Source organism: Corvus hawaiiensis, chromosome 26 (assembly GCF_020740725.1).
Source record: "Corvus hawaiiensis isolate bCorHaw1 chromosome 26, bCorHaw1.pri.cur, whole genome shotgun sequence".
Classification (NCBI taxonomy): domain Eukaryota; kingdom Metazoa; phylum Chordata; class Aves; order Passeriformes; family Corvidae; genus Corvus; species Corvus hawaiiensis.
This window is the reverse complement of record NC_063238.1, coordinates 23,034,825-23,058,751: the sequence shown is the minus strand read 5'-3', so window position 1 is coordinate 23,058,751 and position 23,927 is coordinate 23,034,825. Positions and strand designations below refer to the sequence as shown.

The window sequence follows — 23,927 nt, the reverse complement described above, 5'->3', positions numbered from 1 at the left end:
AGACTTGATAGGAAACCAAGATACATTTTGTGAGGTGTTTTCCTAGTGTCTGATGGAGCAAATAGAAGCCAAGGCTCTGAGAAAGCATTCTGGAAGAAAAAAAAGGAGAAGCTAAGGAGGGAAAAATGTAGCCAAAAAATATGAGTAGCCTGGCACTGAGTAAAAGAAAAAAGTCCTTCCAAGTTCAGTAATTTCTGAAAAGGGTTAATTAAAAGTCAGGAAGAGATATGATCATAACATTCCTTATGCATTCAGAGAAACAAGACAAAATACTCCACAAAATCAATTTTTCTTCATATTGCACATAGTCTGTGCATATTTTAATTTCTATACTAAGGTTCAAAGAGGAGATAAGGCTTACCTGAGGTTTTCAACTTCTCTACATAGGAGTTCAATGCGCAATTAAACATTATATCATTATTAAAACTAGAAGGTGTCTGCAGTAGACATCTTCTTAATTGCACATTTTCAGAGCTTCACTCCACACTCATGGTACAGAGGAAAGCCTCAGTCAGGAAAGAACTGTTAAATTTCCTGGTGTATGCCTCTACTGCTGAAGGCAACAGCATCATTTACTTATTTTTCTAAGTTTTTCACAATCCATCCTCTCAGGAAACTGGAAGGTTCTTTCCTACTACTCTTAGCCTTAATGTCCACCAAGTCAAGAAAACACAACCGAACATCAGGAGTTGTGATTTCTCTTACACAGAAATAGAAACACAAAAAAACAAAATCCAGATGAATTGGACTATGAAGCAAGGACTGTGGACTATGAAGATAAATTCAGTCACAAAATAGCAAGAAGTTCCCAACAGATATCCAGAGAAATAGTATTCACAATAATAAATACAGATAGGGAAGAAGGTATTATTAATTTGACAATAAAACTGCAGAGCAGCAGCTGTAGATGACAGCCTTCTGAGGAGTGAGGGGGAAATTATATCACAATTAATGCTAAGAATATGTTTAAAAATATAAACATACTACTTTGCTGATAGATTAACTCCTTTGTCCCAGCTTTTGTGACACTGCAAAACTAGATATACTTACTGCATTAAAATCACTTCTCAGAAAAGAATTGATAGGAATCTCAAAAATTATTTAGAATTGGCCAGTATCTATGTGCACATGGTTTAGGCTAATATTTGCTCATCACATTGTTTAGATACATCTATTTAAAGATAATTATTCACACTATCTTGCATCCTTGAGTTTTTCTTCATAGAAGAAAAGCAATAGTCCTTTTCATCTTCTGTGCCAAGTATATAATCAATCTCATTCTTCAACCAGTTTCTTAAAAGATATTTTTTTACATGCAAAGTCAGTAACTTTAAAAAAACAAAAGACATTATACTTCATGAACACTACAAAAGAATTACTTTCAGTTTAGCAACTGGCTATAAAAAACATCATTATGATTACTTATGCAGGAAAAGAAAAATAAAAAAGGAAGAATACCAACAATCAACAGCTAACCTAAACAACCAACCTGTGAAAGACATCAATGAAGATGAAGCATTTTAATGATGATCCCAATGGTAAATCTAAGGTAAGTTAGAGGACAGCTGGTCAAGGACCATCCGGGCATTAAAAGTCTTTGTTTCTATTATTTATCAGGGTAAACAAAGGAAAAAAAAGGTACCTTTGCCACTGGTGCTTTCCATTGTGTACAAGTAATCCATGTAGAAAGCCCCAAACCTCTGCATTCCAGCTATCTCTGTGTATGTCTCCTACCAACAAAGCAAAGCAAACAAAGAAAATGTTGTATAAGGAAAGAATCTTGAGACTACCAACTGATAGACTGGTATTAGAGAGATATATTCATGTTTGGATTTGTGCATCAACACAGGGAAAGGCTTATCAAAGCAAAGGACAGAGGTCATCCTAAAGAATTCACCTTTCTGATAGGTAATGTAACTTCCATTTGAGGCCACACAAATGCACATCCATAATTCCTGTGGACATGCTGACCAATTCATCAATAACATCTAGTCAATTAGTACCTTTAATGAAGTAAATATTCTTCATTTGACCTCTTACATGCAACACATCAACCTAATTAAATACACTGAAAACTTCAGCTCATTCAGTTTGGCATTGTTATTCAAGGAATATTGTGGTTTTCTCTTTCAACAGCAGGAAACTTATCAAGACTTTATGCCAACATTGGGATTTATACATAATACAATACATTAGCAGCAAATTTGTTTCCTCTCTTGCCAAAAATATAGGCAAATTGTAAAAGCATTGAAGACAGACCAAACCCAGAGTAAAGCTTAAAACTAAAACAAACTATAGGAAAAGTCTGAATTTAAGTACTTGTGATTTTACTAATTTCATTTTCTCATGTGATTCTTCAGGGTTACACTTCATCAATAGTACTAAAAAGGTGAAAATAGTAAAATTTAAATTAAAAAGAAATTAGATACATTCCAAATTGTAAATGGCTTATCTGTACAATAAACAGCACAGACCTCCACCTATGAACACACCTGGAAAAGACCACCTTGGTCATTGCAACCAGTCTTTAATAATTGCAGACAACCAGGGAATGAAGTTTTACTGCACAATTTACAACAACAGAGACTAGAGGTGACTGAAAATTTGTTTCCACAAAAGGCAGAATTAGCAAAATTTTCTCTTAAGTAGACAAATACAGGACACAAACAATAGAATTAACACTGTCCAAATCTGCCAGCACTTCTTAGTTTGAAGACCACAGACTACTTACTGTTTGGGTTTAAAATATGTGCTGGTAAAGCTTGACTTTTTGGTAGTATTCTCTCATGTGTCTCTTTTCCTCTTAAAATGTTCTGTGGTTACTGCTTTTGGAAACTATGACATTAATTCAGTTTTTGGGGCAGGAGGGGAGTTTGAGGTTTCTTCTGGACATGTTTTTTCAGTTTGGCTCTTTCTTTGGCTCGGTTTTTGTGGGTGTCTTTTTTTTTTAACACAAACAGATTTACTTTTTTTTTTTTGGCCAGCTACAAAGTAAGATTCAGCTAAATGTGAAAAAGTAAAGAGAATTCAGTCCTCTAACAGTACACAGATCTAAATAATTATAAGAAATCCATTAGAGAGCATTGGAAATTATTCTGTAAGAAAAGTGTAATTCTCTGACCTTATGATGAGCTGCATCCAATATGAATTCTGCACGAATACTATTATTTTCTGGACTTCTATAATCAAATAGTGAATTGGTAAGGTATGTCATTCCTTTTGCACTCAAATTTTCTCCACAGTTAAAGAAGCATGCCTCCTTCATGAGGCAGTAGAAAGTGAGGCAGGAGAGGAAAAAAAATATACAGTCAAGTTAACAGAGCAATTTCAATTCTGTCATAACACACAAATAACACACAGAGTGGCATCCCTCAAGAGCGTATTCCATTATGAATGAAGATAAAACAATGAAATTAACTTTATTTGTTAAGGCTAAGCTCCTGTCCACTCCTTCCCCATTTTCAAATCAATAAAAATGGCCTGAGCTAATGAATATTATACAACTCATGATACAGAACATACCAGTTGCATTTTAACAGCAAATAACCTCAGATCATTGTTGCTCCAAATCCTGCCCCATCCTCTTCAGTATACACAAATTGCATACTCCATTTCTGGCTGAACAATCCTTTCAGATGCTGCATCCATCCCCTCCAAGACAATCAGTTTTTTCCCATGTATGACCTCACTGCTGCATTATCATTCTTTATTCATCTAGATGTTAACATGCCTTCTCCCAGACTTCCATCCTTCTGAAATCAATACAACTTTCCTAACAAGTTATTAATCCAAGTAAGTTATTTAGGAGATTTATTTTTTCCAACTATCTATTCTCAATCACAGGCAGAGCCAGAACCTTTATGAAAGGCACAATCCCACAACCATAGCAGTACACAGATGACAGGCAAGTAGTATCACCACCACTGTCACAAAGCATGGATTAGACCAGAGAGTGGCAGAAAAATGAGTAAGAATAAAACTCCAAATGTCCCTTATTAACTAGCCTAAAGGAAATTAGCTCCGTTAGTCAGAGCATAGTGCTAATAATGCCACAGTTGTGGGTTCAATCCCTGTATGGGCTATTCACTTAAGAGCTGGACTTGATCTTTCTGGGTCCATTGCAACCCAGAATATTCTATGATTCTGTGAAATTCTCTTGCTTACCCACCCACCTCAGTCTAAAAAAAAAAAAACAATTCTCTCACAATTTTATACCTGACAATGTCAGTTTCCACAGACAAAGTGGCTGTCTACCCGCACATGCCCAACCACATCTCCCTTGTCCTTAACAAGGCCAGCATAGCATTTTTCCAGTTGGCTCACCCTTGCTTCCCCACCCCTTCTTTCTGGAAAAGCCTATATGTATCCACTGCAGCACACCAGTCATGTAGTGTGTCCCACTGCATCCCTGAAATCCCAACAATGTCATACTCAGCAGCTGTGTAAGGATATTTTCTTGTTTTCTGCACTGCATACAGAAACAACTGAGATGCATGCCAACCCATGACGCTCTCACAGGGCAAAGATAAGAAGCTGCCCCATCATACCTATCACAGTACAGTATATGATTTCCCACATTAGGAGATATTTGACATAAATATAGGCACTTGGTATTTTCTTTCACATTCTTAATTTTTCTCTTTAAAATACTTTCCAAGACTTCACAGGGCACTAGCACCAAGTTAACAGGTCTCTTCTTGGCTGCATTATTTGTTTTTATTTAAACATAGATAATAGTTGCTGTTCCCCAATACTCTTCTATCTACAGGGCACTATTCTTTCGACAGTTCAACTAAAAATCATCATTATTGAATTCAGAATTTCATGCAACACTTCATTAAATATTTTTAAAGTAGTTCATAAGGATACCTGATTTTGTGTTAGGCAACTGAAGATTTGCATCTATTTAAAATACAAAAATTAATACTGTCTCACTCCTTCACGTCATACTGCTCTCAATCTTACTGAAAAGTGAGGTAAGACACTCATTCAGTATTTGTACCACATGTCTATTATCTTCAGCATGCAGTGTTCACATTTTTTCCCTTCCAATCTTCTATTGATTTAAGTACTTGCAAAGATTTTCAAATGTATTTTAATTTGTTATACAAAATCAAAGTATGCCAACAAAGGCAACAATGGGTTATTGTCCAAAAAGAAAAAATAAGTCTTATGTTCTGCCTCTTCTCAGTCTGAGGTATTTCTCTTTTCAACTCTAAGGAATGGACATTGAGTTCTAGATCACAGTAACATCCAAAAATCACAATTGGTAACATCAGTCTTTTCCATTTTTACTATGAAATATTTTAATAAAGGATAACAGGATTGCTTTTTCAGCAAATCAACTGATATTTCAACATACTCACTTCATCACTCCGATTCATATTCTCTTCAAAATCTTTAATTCCCATAATTCCTTTAAGGCACATAGCTTGGCAACCAACAAAACCAATTTGGCAATCAAAAAAAAGTTCACCTTTCATAAGGACCTAGTGAGAAAAAAAAAAAATGTGATAAATATTAAGACTTCTACTCCACAAGAAATAGAGAAGATGGACAAAAATGAAGCAAAATATGCTTAGTTTATAAATTTAGAGTTTTAATAAACACCAATCATACAGGGCACTTGAAAGGAAGGGATTATTAGTGTTTAACCACTACAGTATCGAAGTTTAGAGAGTTAATATCTACATGATTATTACAATAAAGACATCCAGTATGACAGAATATGAAAAGTCAGCAACACAATAATTAAAAAATATTTTATTGGAAACTATTTGGTATATTACTTATAATGTATCAAAAAAGCCCTGTCAATGGAAACTTACCTCAACTGTTGTTCCTTCTTGTTCCCAGCATATAACTTCTTTGGATTTTACTTTCTGAGGGCTGTAATAACTACTTTCAGCTTGCATTTCAGTGAGCTACAGAACAACAGGATAAACACCTTATAAAAGTCAATATTATTATAAACAGCAGTACTGTCATTAAAACACAGAACTGATAAAGACAAAGTAAACTATGGGCAAAAAAATATTAACTGTCAGGAAACAGGTGCAATTAAACAGCTGAAACACATTATCCATATTGGAATGTCTCATATTCAACTTCTGGTGGAAATATGCTATAACAGAATGTTTAAAATCCACTATAGTATTTTTAGTTTGCTTATCTAAAGAGAAACTGTGTGAAAAGATGAAACAGATACACAGCTGCATTATTAATATCAAATGAGCTTATAAACTGCTGTAAAAATCCATTAATACTTTATTCATTATTCCCAGAAAATAATTAAATATGGTAATATTACAGACACATTTTGATTACAACCAAACTCCTTTTTATTTCACGTCAATGCAATTGAGAGCAACATGCATTTACATTTCTTGCATGATTTTGATAAAAAAATTCAAAATGGGAAAACACATACAGGTTAAAAAGCACTTAACCTACAGCTAAGAAAAACAAGAAAAGACGAACGCAATATTGAATATATTATGTTTGGCATGAAAAAACACAAGTTAGTTTATGTTGAACAGCTTAAATACTTCAAATTCTAATTTTTATAAAGGAATATTTACACACTTTTATTTTCATGACTGGATACATGGATGCTGTTTCAATTTAAAATTTTGTAACCCAAATGTCCAAGAAAATTGGATTAAAAAGAATCACTGATCACCCTTCACCTGTGTGCAATTATTGTAGAGGAAAAGCAATTAATTGATTAAAAGAACTCAGAAATTACAAGAATAGTTTTCACCATTATTAGAAAACGGTACATTTAATTTGGCATAATTTTTAGCTGGAATGATACCAACTATTCAAAATGTTAATGCAGAAACTTGACCTTATTTTTTAACCAAAAGATAAACCACAAATTAATTCCATACATTCTTTGCATGCAAGCAGAACAATGAATTCTGTTTTCCTTCTGTCACCATATTAGCATCATACGTCACATTTAAAATTTATAGAATGCAAACTGTTACATTTTAAGTAGTTTTTAATCACTTCCTAATATAAAATGTGTGAACTTGCAAATGAAGCATTAGGAAAGCTCTCTCTAGCAAAACACATGTTCAAAAAAGAAGTTCATATTATTTTTAAGGAGTCTTCTTGCACGAGGAACGAGAGCACAAAATTACTACTGTATGACAGTGCAAAAGAAGATGCTGAGCCGTGATAAATGAGAAATTTGAGTTTTAATGGCTTGTTCACATTTCAAGTGGTTTCCCAAGGATAAAATAAATGGAGGGGAAAAAAACATTCCATTATTTATTTTTAGCCTCTTTTAATGAAGGCTGAAGCAGATTGACACAAAAGAACATGACTGAATGCTTGAATGCTGCTGCTATCCTCAAATTTTGCAACCAAATTTTTCAGGAGGCTGAAGCTTAAAACATCAACCTCCCCACAGGATGTCTACAGCTTCCAAAGTCACTTGTCTTACCCTTTCTAACAGTTGCTGAGCAGCTAAATGCCATTCTACACCACAAAAAAAAACCTGCTAAATTAGGCATAAAGCCCCATACAACACTCTTGTGCACAGATGTCAAGCCAAACAGGCAAGAAAGGGACAGGGAGCTCCTGACGGTATCGGGTATATAATCAGGCACATAGTTCTTGTATGAGAGTTATGAAAGTATTGCAGTTCATCTGAAAGGCTCAAAGTCATAAAAATAACCCTAAATTACTCTGTGGCAAAGTTCTGACCTTGATTTAATACATGCTTAATTGTAAAGCCAAGAGGCACTTCGTGTAGTTATGCACATAAAATTGCTTGCATACAATTTGACACATGTTAAAAGTATTCTGCTAATTCAGTACCTTAATTTTTAATTTCTGTCAGTACATCTCAATATCTTATTCACTCTCCATATTCCCTTCTGGAAGCTTACAAAATATTAGAGAGAAGGCCAGCAACAATTTTCAGCTTTGCTTAGAGGTAATACTTAAATCCTTCTCTACATACACAGTTTATAGCTCAGACTATATGCACTATTTATCTTTTTTTCTTCAATGCAATTTCAACCTATAGAAAAGAAATCCAACATTATCAAGTTAAATTCATATTTTCACACACAACATCCAAAAAAAGAGTAGTCACTAAAAACTCCTCAAATCCTACTTCTATGAAACTATAAACTAAAATTTTTATTTAAAAAATACCTACTTGTATAAACATTAGATGGATAGAATACTGCAATAAACATTTATAGAAAGCCTTTAGGCTTTTTCTCACATCAAAAAATATTAAGAAGTGTTAAGTAAATTAAGTGGTTTACTTGAAATATTACAAAGTTCACACTCAAATTCTAGCTTAAATAACAAAACCGACTCACATTGCCATTATCAGTCGAGTATAATGGAAGAGGAACTTTCAGCATTCACATTTCTTGTTACTCATTAATATATTACTCCCATCATAATACCAACAATATTTGTCTTGAATCAAACAATATACAAACACTCAGAAAATCTTTATGCACTTCCCCAACAAGTCAAATGAATCCTTTATAACACAGAGAAATATTTACCTTAAAAGTCACTGTTGCCTTGGTACAGTAAAATCCAACTGAAATAATAGGATCCTTGAGGGACTGAGATTTCTGCTGTTCTGCTGTTCCATCATCAATTCCACTAGAATCATTCTCTTCATCATCATAACTCACAATAGCAGGAACAAAAGACCAAGCCCAAGAAACCCATCCTTGCTGCTGGTCATCATCTTGATGTAAATAAGGATCTTGACTAGTATACTGCGCAGGATATTGCATTACTAAGCTTGCTTCATCATCTGTGCCTTTTAAAACAAAAACCTAGTTAAATTTCAGATAAACCATATTTGAAAATTTATTTATTAAACTCAAATTTATGGTATGTGAAATTTATCTCGGACAGTATTCCACATAGCATTCACTGGTACTTGGCTTATAATCATAGAAAGGGAGTAGAAATTTTAAAATACTGAATATGAGTTTTCAAACACTTCTTTGATTCATTAACATTTTCCTCCAAAAAATATTAAGGGTCTTTGCCATAGTTCTAGTATCACACATCTGCAGTGAGACCAGAATTTGCCATCTATACCACAAGCTTTCAAGGCTTCTTCCATTAAAAACCTTCTAAAGCTGCAAAATTAAACCTTACTAAATAATGATATATTATGATCTTGTAGTTTCCAATTTTAAAATAAAATTTAAAAGTACTTCAGTTGCAACAGCCTAATGCAAAAAAACGTAAATACAGCACAGATAAAAAACTTAAGGTTGCAGACCTCCTTCGTTTAAAACTAAGCTTTTCAAATATTCTAAGATACAAATTTATCTATGCTCAAAAAAGTTGGTATCCATCTGTGAGCCAAAGTCAAAATGTTGGTCTTCTGTGAAAATTATTAGAGATAGCACACAGAGCAAAACAAGAACTTCCCCCAAAGACTCAAGTCTAAGACTCATGATCCAAACAGGTAGGTAAAACTGCATGTACAAAGAGCACAAAAAGCTTTTATCTGGTTTCATCACCACTCTTATCGGACTCACGAGGGCTATTAAATACTTCAGAATTACTACAGGCAGTACAGGATGCAGTACTGTTCCTGTAGGTGAAGGATATGTTTAATGAATCATTTAACTGAGAACAGAAATAGGCATATTCAATTTCTATTTACCTATTTTTAAGCTCAGAGATCTCATTCTTACAAGTTTTAGACCTTTTTAGTCTAATTAGTCTTTAGCCTTTTACTCTATTTATACTTGCATACTGGAAGAAAGAGTAATAAAAAACACTCATGAGAATTCTCTGCACATGCTCAAGAGGCAAGGACACCTCCTCCCACAAAGGCAATGCAAGTTTCCTTTCTGCTCTCTTCACAGAAGTCTCAGGGATCAGATTTCAATCCAAACATAAATATTGAAACACAGCAAATACAGAAGAGGTGCATGTAAAATCTTGGAAAAAGCCAAGAGGAAGAACTGTCAGCTATAGAAGGAAAAAAACTGATAAGAAGCATGATTCAAGTAGTTAGCACAGACTGGTGTTGGCAAGCACAAAAGAAATGGTGGAAGGTCTGGCAAAAACTGAAAAAAAGGCGCATGTGTAGACCCTGGGCCATCCATAACATTTGGTCTACTTGGCCATAAAATTCAGCCATCATTTAGCATACTCCTCTCGGCAGTACACAGAGACAACACCAAAATATGCCAAGTAATAGTTTGGATTATATTTTTTAATATTTTGGAAACCATTAAAATCAGCACCATTTTAGCCTGGCTCCTCTATCTATGTACTGTGAGACAGAAAATTGAAGAGGAAGATGTATCTATTTTCTATCACTAAATTAAAACTACTACAGCCACTATATAACCACCAAACTTCAGAGGAAATGCCTACCAGCCTCATAAGCAACACTCAACATCCTCTAAACACTTCAAATATAAATACAATGTAAATTCCTTTATAACAAGGAATATATGAAGGGGAGTATGTACTTGGGAAACATAAAATCTCTTTGCTTTGAATTAACTACACTAACCACTTCATCACCTGCAAACATATAGGATAGTGAACCATAATGACAAAAACCCTATTTCACATACATGAGTTTGTTAAAGGACAAAATGTTACTCTGCATCAGGATTCTATAGCCACTCTTTCTAGCCATCCACAGCCAGTTCACATTGGAACAATCCTGATCCATAACGCAGGGCAGTGATTCCAGTTAACAAATATATTTTATATATATTACAAGATTGCAGTGTGACTGCATCTCATTGTTTGCATGTTCAAATCAAGTTCGATCTTCAGAAATTTACTTTCTTTTGAAGGGTTTGAGGTATTTATCTGTAATAAGAGTCTGGGAACTGGTATCTCTCAACATAAATCTGGAATTAACCCAGTAGAAAATTATCCTCTTGGTACTTATTTATTTGTTTATTTATTCCTCTGTCTGCATTTGTTTTCAGCCAGGCACAGGTGATCCAGCTTAGCCTGTGGCTACACGAATACAAGTACTGGCACTAGAGGAAGAAGGAAGAAATGCATCACTATCCCTGCTGGCAATAGCACAAATTTTCATCTCATTGAATCAGCCATGAAACTTCATGAGCGAAATTTAGTACATACTTCAAGGACAGAACTGTAGATGTTCATTCTTGTATCACTAAATAATATAGATGATTTCCTCATTCAGAATTTGACTGCTATAAACTGAAGAAGGCACTGCAAACTGACAATTAAGACACTGGAAACAAGCATAAATGGAGAGACCATTTAGCCTCTGCGCAACAAAATATTTTGCAGTGAAGATAGAAATGGGCTTCTAAAACTGCTTCTACATCTCTGGCTTGGCCATCCAACAATTGCCATCTGTCTTGTGCTCCGAAGGAGATAGTTCTGTCAAATACATATGCTCATATAATCAAGTACAATGATCATGTTAGAGCACAGCATAGCTGAACAAAAATTGCGTAGGAAATTACGGATTTCTTCTTTTGCAATCTTACTCTAATCACTGACCCCTCTGAAAAATCTTGTGTACAACAGTGTGAAGTTACATTATATTATTTCTTTTTTAGATGGCTGTTTTATGGAAAGCTAGTAAGTAATATTCACATTTGTTCAAAAGAATGCAAATGGGATTGATCAACAGCAATTGCAATTCAATCTTCCTGAAGGTATACATTAAAAATAAGGATGATGGGATGGATTACCAAAAATTTTACACATATTTGGATGTAAGAATCTCAAATTTAATTCTAGATGCAAAAGAGACTGAATACTTGTAGGCAGATGCCTTTTAACATTAACCTTTGCTTAAACTGTATTTGTTTCACCACTAATTTCACACCTTAACCAAAAGAAGCCAAGTAAAACCCGCTTGGCTCTGCTGACTTCTGTCCTCTTCCACAGTTAAAGCTTCATTCCAGTTTTCTCATTACCCAGTTACTCTGTCTCTAATCCTTATATCTTTTTATCTGAAACTCATTGCTTACCCATCCCAGCTATTCTCATATTGACTCATACGATTTTTCTATTCTTCCTGCATCTTTCCTGTATTCAAATGGCCTTAGTTGCCTTATTGACTCCAGGAATGCAGGTATGAAATTCAAGCAACTCTAAATACATTGTAATCCTCTACAGCATGAATATTTAGCCAAATCTAGGGGAAATTTCATGCCAACAAAAGAAAGATATTCATGATACAAAGACAACCCTCTGTCTGAAAGCAGTGCTTCAGAGAAAACTCCTTCACACTTACTCCTGTAAATAGTACAAAACATTGGTTAGATGTAATGTTATTAAAACACACACTAATCATTTTTCTAAAACCTGTATGCTTTCTAAGTCTCAGCAGAATATTAAGCCAATATTTCCAGAATATTAATTACTTCTAATCATAAGTCTTGTGTAATGAACTTCTCCTTTCTTGCAATGCAGAGTTTCTAGTGCAGAAAACCAAGCTTTAGAGAAAACAAGAGAACTATTTACAGATATCTTATTTGTTTGCTCAGTTCCACAGAGCAGTAACATTACAGAGAATTCTACATCTGACATAAGAGTGAAACAGTTATCTGTGCCAACCAACAGTGAAGGCTGTATTTTGGAAAAAAAATTTCCACTCCTTTCATTTATCAATCATGTATCTATTTCTCTGAAACCAGAGATGACAGTAACACAGAATAAAATAAGAAAAAATTATAGTCTTCTAATGCAAAATAAAATGGTATATTTCTTAAACAGAACAAAATTAATTAATTTAATAGTTTACACAAAGCTCAAACTGCTGAAATATTATAAACTTAAGGCTAGCTTATGAGAGCTGTGTCACCTTCAAATGAAATTCCAAGAATTTTCTAGATATTGTCACGCTCTTGGGTGGTGAGATAAATCTCTCTTCCTATTTCCCCAGATTCAAATCCAATCTTGGAAAGATAACCAAAACTTCTGTCTTGAGGAGATTAAAATTAAAATAAAAATCTCTAAATAAATTCACAAAATCACAGAATATGCTGAGTTGGAAGGGACCCACAAAGATCATCGAGTCCAACTCCAGGCCCTGCACAGAATTACCCCAAGAGTCACCCCATGTGCCTGGGAAGCAGCAGATGAGAAACAACCACAAAGGTAAAGAAAATTCACCCCTCATCACTGCAATGCTCCTGAAAAGATCCTGTTGCAGCAAGTTACCATGAAAGATCATGTAGAAGAGGGAATACATGTTATATGAAAATAAAAAGCAGTTGAGACCAGACACTGTAAAAGGACAAAAATATGGAAACAGTGTAAAGTAATACTTTGCTGTTTCGAACAAGTTCTGATATATCTATTCTCAATCACCATTTTCAAAGAAATTAAAAAGCACACTGGCTTTTCTCTTATTTAGCTCAAATGTGGCTGCTGCCAGTTTCAAACTTGCTTATGAAAAGGTGCCTTGTTGTATGGTGTATTGACAGATAAATCCAAAGTACTCTACTGTGTCACAACTCCTAAAATGGTCTTCTTAGATCATATTTAACATCAGTTTAGTTAAGACCATCAGAATTCTTTATGGAACATAACATCAAAGACATTAAAGCACTGCATACTTACCCAGCACAATGAACTGCCTCTAACAACTGCAGACTGATGAGATACTTGGCAAGAACTAGACTTGGATATTTACATTCACAAAAAGCAAAGAAACACATGTTTTTAACATTTCTTCTTACAAATTAAAAGCTGTATTTACCTGTGATATTTCCCAAAATATCTTTCGTGTGGCAAATCAAATCCTCACTTTCCCCATCTTTGAAGTTCCCTATTTCTCCATAATAAAGAGCAATCCCAAGTTGCATTATACGTATAAACATAGGAAGCTGCTGATCAGAGATTGAAAGTTTCAAACTTTCAACTAATGTGTGAATCTATAATATGAAAAGAGAACAAAAGCAAATAATAACAAAGCTCTGTCATCAGTAAAGCCCACTTTTAAACCATACAATTCCATATTCATCTGCTATGGGCATTCTGTTTCCAAAAACGAGACTTGCAACACAACAGAAGGCAAAGGGCTGCAAACAACGAAAACATTCACACTTTCGGAGGTCACACAAGAGATCTTCAGTTGAAAAGTCAAGTGTAACATGTTTACACATACAGAAACACTTTTGTATTTGTTTTTTAAAGTTGATGCTGACAAAATTTCTCACATATAAGTGATGTAAGAGCATCTGATTAAACTTTTCATTATGGAGTTTCTTTAAAATCTCTGCATGCTAAAGAAACTCTAGATATACTGTTTTAATATACAAGGTCCTTCATTTTGATTCTTTCCCACTCCAAACTTTGTTCCAAGTGGCCAAGTAATGAGGGGAAGAATTAATTCCAACTGAAGTGCAGAAAACTGGCTCCTCTGAATATTCCATTTCAAACATGCAGTTAACATGCTTTTCACTAAATGAAAGAAAGCTTTGCAAAGACTGTAATTATTGGGATGAAAACTTATACTTCTTTAAAATTTTAGCTGTAAAACAGCTATTTTGTGTATGAGCTTATTCTATAAAGACAAAGCCAAACAAGATAAGAAAGCTACCTTTCATTAAATAAGAGCTGCATAAAATAAAATTATTGTAACAAAATTACTGTCTAACATTAGGCATACTTTTAACTCCAGTAAGTAAACTATGTGCAACATAACCAAAACCAAAATCAAAATATAAACTAAAAAAAGAAGTTAAAACATCTTGGAACAAACTAACACGTGCCTTAAAATAGGGCAGAGGCAAAAAATGGCCAACAAAGATGGCCAGAGAAGTTTATAGTCCATCATAGTGCATTTTAGCATGAGTTTTCTTTTAGTCCAGTATCCACTAAAAATTGTAAGCAATAAAATAACAATCATCATTTTTTACAACTATATAATTTTAAAATATATGGAAGACTGTCAGCATTTACATTGAAGTGCGTTGTCAGATACTTGTAATTTGGCCACAAACTTTTGCTCTCCAAACTTAGCATATAGGATGAGCTAGTACAGATTACTTCTCCAAAATTAACAGAACTCTTTGGCTACTTAAGGCTTTTTAACATTAGGATTTACTGTGTATATGCAGCAGACTGTCACCACAGAACCTAAGCCTGTAACTGGTAAGCTAAAGACAGTCATATGAAGAATCCTTATCATCACTGGAGTTCATATACATTGTGAAGTTAAGGCACAATGTTAAAAGTCCTGGTATCATTGAATACACAGCTCCTTGTTTATAAAACTCAAAATAGGCAAACTTCCAAAATTGCTACTTATTCTGAACAAAGAAGGGGGAGGAAAAGCTTTTCTTTCTAGTATGAAGAATCAGTCTTGGCATAAATCAAGATCCACACATGAAAAAGAAGCTTCTGCAAACATGCATACCACCAGGCATTTGTGTGCAGCATTTTGTGACTATTCTTAGCCGGATAAATCCTCATATGGTCATTGCCATATCCACAAATCCTGAAATTTGCTCAAAGTAACCAAATGCTTACAGTTCCCACACAGTAAAGTAACCAAAGGCATACAGGGCACTTGACAAACTGGACACGTTGAACTCCCAGCCTCAAGTTGACAGCAGCCTAGGGCTGCATGAATCGTATCACGAACTGAGTGACACTTTTAATTGTATTCTTGAGAAATGCCCTTCAAAACTTACCTCAACATTTACCATTTTGCAGTGCATACGCATGGAGATTACTTTTTATTAACACTGCATCTTAATTTAAAAAACACCTCTCAGCTGATTAGATGGGCACCACTGGTTTCTTTGAGAGCAGGGAGGAAGAAAGACAAACCTTACATGCATGACTACTCAGAGCAGAAAAAACCAGAGTAAGGTAGTTTAATCTCTCCACCAACTCAATACTTGGTTTCTGCACTGCAAAATGTAAAGATGTCACCTAGTGTCAGATGTCTGTGAATAATATTTAATATTGCACCCCTGCTCACTAGGAGATGAGTTTGGCTTGCTAATCCATCTCACATGGTTCACTGCAGAGTGCTAATACACTGAAGTTTCTTGTTATTCATGAGAGTTGGAGCTACATTTGAAACAATAACTTAAGGCAAAAAAAATCCTTTGCATCTTATTGCAGACACCCTCAAGTATACTACTGGGGTTTTTTAACAGGTTATCTGCAGACTTTCTTTCCTCCCTTACAATTTCTTGGAGTTTTTTTAAACTCCAAGAAAAAATGAAAATATTAGAGAGCATAACTTCCTTAATTACGTGCTGTTTCTGTACATAAACTAATTGCACCATATGATCAAAACACAATTGAAAAATTTCTTTAGCTAAACACAACAGCATAAGCATTTCGTTTTACTTAAAATTTTAAAGGATATTTTGAAAAGCCTCAAAACTTCAAAAGTGAGTAGCAAAAAAAATTATTTTGGATACCTACTTTAATAATTGATGGCATTTTGGAGTTGAGGTTATCATAAGTAAAATGCAGACGAGTCCTGAAGGAACATTTGTACAGCAGAGGTTCCTGGTAAAATTCAATTTTACCACTAGCATTTCTCTTATCAAGACATACTGTGCAGTCAGAAAAGTTGATCATCTTCCTCAGTACCAGATCAGTGGCTTTTAAAAGAAGTGTATAGGTAAAAAAAATACATTGCATAAGAAAAGTAAGTCATGCATACAGGTTCTTAACTAGAAGAAAGCAATAAAAGGTAGTTTTTTGGTATTGATATTTAAATCAGCAGCAAAGTACTTGCTTATGTAACTAAAGAGAAGCATTTCCTGTGTCTGACTTTTTCTGCTGAATGCACAGGAAGTGAGGACAAATTTGTTACACCCAATTAAAATTTTCACCCTGTTTGCTGTACCTTAGCTCTTTTTATAAAAGAAGAGTACTGTTTCATGTGGAAGCATACAATAAATATCATTCTCATTATTCTTCCAGAAACAATTTTGCATATTATCCCCCAAAGTTTTCTTTTGAACCTTCCAAAAGAAACGAGCTATAATAGTGATCTGTCGCGGGTTGGGTTTGTAACCGGGCGGAAACACCAATTTAGTGTGGTGGTTTGGTCTAAAATACTCATTACTGTTTATCTTCTGTGAGATAAGAATTAGGAGAAATGCAAAGCAGGCACCAAACTTGAAAGAATATAAAGTTTATTAACAGACCTAAAAGAAGGGAAAAAAAAAAATTATACCACCTTCAGAACTCTCCTCCTCCCCCCACCTTCCTCCCTTCTCCCACTGACAATGTTCAAAGACAACCCTTAAGATGTTCAGTCTGTTTATCACTTCCATAATAACCTTGTTCAGTCCATTTAGAAGGAGAAGTCTCTTCCTGCTCATGCTATGAAAACAGTATCACAACGAGACAGCCACCCACTTCCAAATAACTCTGTTCTGTCCATTTAGGAAGAGGAGTCTCTCTGCTCGCATGTGAGTCCCTTCCCCCGACTTGCAGCTTTTCCCACAACTGCTTTCGAGGGTCCACTCTTAAAGTTTTTTGGGGTACAATTTTAAGGTTGAGCCGTTCAGAATCAAAAACAGAGGCCCTTCTTCCCTGGGAGCAAAGGGTCTTCATCTGGTCCATCTCTAGGGACTGAGGTTTTCTCCTTTCCCGTTTGGAGCAAAAGTCCTCATCTGGTCCATCTCTCCCTGTCCAAACTTCTCATGAAATTACAGCTGCGTCAGCATCTGCCTATCTCAGCGCAGGTGCTTTTGCTTACGAGTTGAACACTCCACCCCCCATATCTTCATGAAATTACAACGGGTACTCTGATATAGCTTCACAACAGAATTTCAGCTTTAAGCATCTCCTCTCTCTCTTCCCTCAGATTTTCAGCTCTTCACAGCAATAAAAGGGTTACTCTCACCTCGGCCTTGCAGCTTTGCAGCTGGAATGTTGAATTTTTCTTATCGAAGGGGAGAGGGGGGAGAGCCGAGCCGCTCCGGCTGCCCACGGCAAGGCAATGGGGGGGGTTCCACAGCTGGAACAGATCCATCGGCTCCAGGATGGCCATGGCCCGGCCCGGCCTGGCCCAGGCAGGGCCTGGCCGGGCCCGCTGGCCCCCACACGGGGCCCGCAGCCACCTGTCCCAGCGCCGGAAACGAGAGAGAGCTTGGAGGGGGAGTTTGCCTATTCTTAAGTGTGTATCACAGAGGCGGTCACAACTTTAAGTGGCTTAGAGAATTGTCCATATTCAAACTGGCCAGCTGATAGGTTCTATCAGGTGCCAGAGGAAGCCGTAAGCACCCCTTAGCAAGGACATCCCTTCCGGGACTATGCTTGCTAACCTATGACATGATCTTAACATGAAATATATTTTGTGATTTTGTCATATTAGTTTGTAATTATTTTAGCCAGAACAAAAAAAATAGGTTCAGGAAAACATTAATTGAATTCCCCACTCTACCTGAAATCTTCTCTGTGATCTTAGCACAGTTACTGTGCCCTAGTTCCACCTCCATCCAATGTCAGCAAGAGCACCTAGACTTAGAGGTGAACGTTGGCAATTCAAGGACTGAAACATTCAAATACTGAAGACCAAGATAAAGAGTCAGAAGCTGGGGGCTTTTTCCCCTGAACATGTGAAGTGAAAAGGACCAGTCTTGCAATTGGTATGCTGTGCTCGCTATAGTGCAGCACATTTTACTGCCTCTCTTGTCAGCCTGTTTAGAGTTTTAAGATCATCACAAACAAGTGCAATGGAATTCCTTAACGTGCTACTGCTCATTCACAAAAATTGCCTAAGCACTCACTGCCAGCAGCAAGCACAAATTCAAATATCATCACACAATGGCAAGTGTGGGCAGAGGACTACAAACCATCTTGTATGATGCATGTATGTAAGAGCAGTGGCACATTATTATCCTTGATCATACAAGGATGCAGTAAGAATCAATCTATATTATTACAATGGGCTCATCAGAATTAAGGTAAGGACAAGAAAAAAAGAGTACAAATCAAAACAGGCAGAAATTGTCTTACTTCTCATAAAAAGAGCCATTTTATGAGACTTCTAAATTTCTGTATGAATTTAAGAGTGCCTCCACAGTTATATGTAAAACCAAAAAATATCTACTCACCAGAGATGTCCATAAATGCTCGATCCCAAAACTCATCCACTGTATAGCATTCTGCAGAAGTGATATTGACTGAGAGAACAATATCATCCTCCACATACTTTAATATGAGATTGTTGATCACAATGTTGACATTGTTTACAACACGCCTAATCAAACTCTGAACATAACCTATAAAATAAAACACATTGTTGGGAATGATAAGGAAGACATGGTAGACTCATTTATTTAGTAAAAAAAAAAAAAAATCATTATTTCAATATGTTCATTATTTTCAACTTGCATTCTTTTTTTAAAATCAAAATTTAAACAAACTATGTATAATTGTACCTTCTTTACCCATAAAATAACACGACTTAAAACTCTAACATTCTGTGTAGTTGTTAAGTCAATCACATCCTAGAAATGCAAGCTACTATAAAAAAAAAATAGTTAAAAACTATGGCTACAATAGAGCATAGAAACTAATTAACTTTCAAGCTAATTAAGGAAACAGAACACTATGGATTATTGTAGACAAAGAATTTTAACAATCACTTTTTTACTTGAGAGAGATTTAGAAATAGGTTTGGAAAAGTGAACACCAGCTGCTGGGTTACTTTTCAAGTGTGCATGTATCACGCCTAGGTACTCCCTCAGTTTTTTTATACGTTAACTAAGCATTAACACACCTGGTACTTTCTCATTCTAAAACCTAATACATTCACATCTTGTTCAGTAGGACCCCTGTGAGGCATTTCAAAAACAATTTCTGTCAACAACCCAAATAGTAAGCACCTGCACTGAAGCCTGTTGGGAACAAATCCATTTACATGCTTTTTAGAGGTAATGTGATTGGAAAAATCATCTCATCTGGGAATTCAGAGTATGTGGCTAACACTCATATTTTTAACAATATTGTAAAGAAACTAAATACTACCCATATTCATGTCTTTCATGTATATTGGATCTAACTATGGATCCAACTCACTTGGTCTGGAAAAAAGCAAGCCTTAAAATTTCTGTTTTCAAATTTATAGCATTATGCACATCTAAAAATACATTCAATACACACTCTTGAGTTCTAGTTTGGTGACTATGCTGAAAAAAGCTAATGATACAGGCTTAAATCCACAGGCTTCAAGAGCAGTTTTCTGAAACTTGCATTAAATAAGACTCATTTATATTGACAACTTTAATTCAAATTAAAAATTAAAATTAACATCAAAACACTGTCAGAACTACAAAAATACTTAAGTTGCTACTTCCATTCTACTCTGCTTTTTCTAGGTATTCATCTTTTTCATACTCAAATATAACTTTTCACCTTAGAGTATATGGAAAGTTTTACCATTACATAAGTGATTTTCCTGAGTTCCACAACTACGAATTTGCACAGCTGACATAAGACTTTTTCCTTTTTTCAGGATTCAAAGTCAATGACCAGAAAAAGGAAATCCAGAAATGCAGTCAAATTCAGTGTTTTCAGAGCTTAGTACTGTCAGATTTCTAACATAATCTGAATTTGCTTCTTTTGCGTACCAATCTAAAACTACTGAAGAATATCTGGAATAACTTGTTTTTAAGGATTTTCTCACTGACTCCTTCAAAAGATAACATTTTTAGTTTATATGAATTCAGAAAACCAGATGTATTATTTCAATAATTAAGGGGCATAAGAGACCCATATTCATCACCAGAGTGATGTAAACTGAGCTGTATATAAACAGAAGGCAGCACAAGGCATTTAGCTCCTTTTCCTAATTTCAGCATAGAAATATTTTTGCAGACTATTTAACAAGCAACTATAAAATTATAACCAGTTATTTAATTATGATTTTAAAGCAAGCTACTAATTTCATAGAAGAAAGTGAAGCTGTCTTGCCACAGGTCCAAAGGTTTTTCAATATTTTGCTTTCAAGGGTCTTTCAAAGGGAATCTAATATACATTTTCCTGCTGTGAATGACAAAAACATTACATCATAGAAGGAAAAAAAGGCAAGTTGTACTGATAGTTTCCAGAGGCATTCAGGAAAAGAGCAACACCATTTTCATCTGTATGTCTTTTTGGGTGAGTGCATAAAAAGAGGGAGCAGAGTTCTATCTTCCAAATAAAATAGGGGTCATGGATTTCCTAAAAACTGTCTATGAAGGTATTTCCAAGCTAGTGGTACAGTATATTGTTAGAAGTATCACACAAAAGCCAGCTTCCTGGTTAAGTTTAGCTTCAAATATATTAGAAGCAGATTTTCAGATATGAAGAACAGTCTTTTAAGAAACTATATTTCCTACTATTCAAAACAGAATAAGAAAAACATCTGCAAGTTCATGTATAATAAAGGGTTTGCTGCTTTTCGTGTTTGGAGGATTTTTTTAAAAGGGTTTTGTTTCAAATACAAGTGGAAAAAAGCAGGTAAAGGTTACTTATACTCCTGTGATTTCTAAGAATAACACTATGAGCATCTTTGCCACTGAAATACAGGTTTTCTACGGTAAGTGAATAAAACCACCAGAAAATCTGTAGAGCTATATTCCTTCCTGAGGTGCAACACAAAATCCACAAGTATGTTTTTTTCAAATTGTCCAGAACCCAGGAGGCTGCACTGTTTATTAAGCACTACAAATGCAGTTTCAGATACAACACTCCAAAAACTTTGTATCTCTACAGTCATAGAATTGATAGCATCAGACTGGACACATCTAAACAAGTTTAGCAGGAGTCTATTGTCAGTTACATTTTTAGCTAAACTTTGCCTCTAGAGCTTCATCTCCAAGGACACTAAAACAAAAGGACAAATAAATCTTTTTTTAAAAAATACAGCACAAATATGATACACACATCCTCCAAGGACTGAAAAAAACCAACCAACCAACACCTAAGTAGATGACTCCACATCTAACTAAAGCTTAGGACATTTTACCACATAGGAGGTCTATACTAAACAGTGCTATTTGTCCACTCAAAAACAAAATCAAAGCCACCTGCATTTACAACTTTGTAGTTTACAAGAATTAATACAACTGTACTAATGCAATTTTGCCACACAGGAAGTAACTCACAAAAATCCTACAAATGTCACTGAAGGAAATAAAATCATACAATTTTTAGGTAGCCTTTGACTTTTGTTGTTTGCAGGTGTGACCCAAAGAACCGAATGCCAAGGAGCTGCCACAGCTGAAGCGCTGTCCATGGTAGGAAAAGGTTTCCCACAATTCCGAGCCACTGGAGTTTATTGGATCCCAAAGCTCTAAGAGACCCTCCAGACCTGGCTCCTCCAGTAATCATTCCAAAGCAACATGATACTCTATAGCACAGAGTATTCCACACACTAAATTTCAATGTTGTCTTTTGATTCAAGTCAAGTATAAACTTTCTGTTAACAAAAGACAGCAAGAAAGCCTAACACAAAACTCTCATATCTTTAACCCATCTAAAATTACATGCCCCAGGAAGGCAAACTGCAATTCATTCCAGTACTCTCCAATTTTAATTTTCTGCATGAAACTTCATATCCAAATTCAGAGGCAATAGTAATCAGACACACAGTTCCTTAGACATTTTTATATTACAAAATATCTCCAAGTTCAGGATCCAAATTTCACATTCACATTCAAATTCCATATCCGGGCAAAAAAAAAAAAAGGTGAAAATCTCTACCAGTAGATACAGAGCTCAATAAAAAACATGAATAAAACATGAGAGAGTTTGGGTTGTTCAGCCTGAGAAAGAGAAGTCTCCAGAAATACCTTATAGCAACCTTCCAGTACCTAAAGGGAGTCTACAAGAAAGCTGGAGAGGGACTTTTCACAAGGGCATGTACCAATAGGACATGGGGTAATGGTTTTAAACTGAAAGAGGGCAGGTTTAGACTAGAAAATAGAAAGAAATTCTTTATTTTGAGGCACTGGAACAGGTTGCCCAGAGACGTTTTATTCAAGGCCAGGCTGGATGGGGCTTTGAGCAAGCTGGTCCTAATGGAAGGAATCCCTGCCCATAACTGGGGGTTGGAACTAAATGATCTTTAAGGTTCCTTCCAATCCAAGTCATTCTATGATTCTATGATGCTACCTTGAACTACAAATGAGTTATGTGAATGTAAGAATTTGATGAAATGAAAAGAAAGGTTATCAGCATTAAACTACATTTTATTGTGATTTGGTTCTATTTTCTAGCATACAAGTATTTCACTAACCTTTATGTGATTTGTAGGTAGACAAAAATGTAACAATCTAACTTAAACACTGTGGCCATCTGAATAAACATTTGTATTTGAGTTAGAGAAAATACCTAACCAGCTTTTGAAATTTATGGATTACCTGGAGGTAAATCAGGGTCAGGAGAAGCAGATTGCTGAACTCGTCGTGATTTTACTGCTGATTTCGTGCTTTCTGTGGTACTGCGGTTTGTTGAACTGGAACCACAACTTTCGTGGTCTTCCGGCTAGAGGAAAAGAAAGCAATGAAGTCAACAAAACAGAAAGAAAATAAATGTGGGGAGAACTTGGTAAAGGTTCTGTAATTTCTGTTACTGTTTTTCCATCAATTCAATCCTGTACTACAGAAGTTAATACAAAACTAGCTGGACAACATAAAATTAATACTTTCACTAACTTTACTTTAAAAAGGAAACCTGTCATTTAAATATTCATTTCAATTGAATATATTTCTTCTAGCTCCATTTCTGCTGAAATGTTTCTTCAGAGACAGAGCCCTGCAGATTTCCAAAACAAGTATGAGAAACTACCTAATTGTATGAGCTTACATGCCTACTCATGAAACCACCTCAGATGGTTCCAAGATGTCAGACTCACATCCTTCCTAATACCGCTAATTGAAGTTGATTCATAAAGCAAAATATTTTTGCAGACTTCTATAACAGTAAAA

General features: G+C 35.3%; 1 protein-coding gene across 8 annotated transcripts in view; it reads right to left on the bottom strand.

The window, feature by feature from the left end:
- VPS13B (vacuolar protein sorting 13 homolog B) overlaps nt 1-23,927 on the bottom strand; it is a 438,036-nt gene that overhangs the window by 367,731 nt on the left and 46,378 nt on the right. For 6 of the 8 annotated variants that reach the window (XM_048287162.1, XM_048287160.1, XM_048287161.1 and 3 more), the window contains exons 4-12: nt 23,361-23,484; nt 19,068-19,235; nt 16,417-16,598; nt 13,730-13,904; nt 8,541-8,806; nt 5,829-5,924; nt 5,367-5,489; nt 3,122-3,259; nt 1,643-1,730 (exon numbers count right to left, since the gene is read on the bottom strand). In XM_048287162.1, coding sequence (XP_048143119.1) covers nt 1,643-1,730; nt 3,122-3,259; nt 5,367-5,489; nt 5,829-5,924; nt 8,541-8,806; nt 13,730-13,904; nt 16,417-16,598; nt 19,068-19,235; nt 23,361-23,484 — 1,360 coding nt within the window. Of the gene's footprint in view, nt 1-1,642; nt 1,731-3,121; nt 3,260-5,366; nt 5,490-5,828; nt 5,925-7,186; nt 8,036-8,540; nt 8,807-13,729; nt 13,905-16,416; nt 16,599-19,067; nt 19,236-23,360; nt 23,485-23,927 lie in introns of those variants that run through there. The other 2 variants (XM_048287163.1, XM_048287168.1) reach the window with 2 other exon arrangements.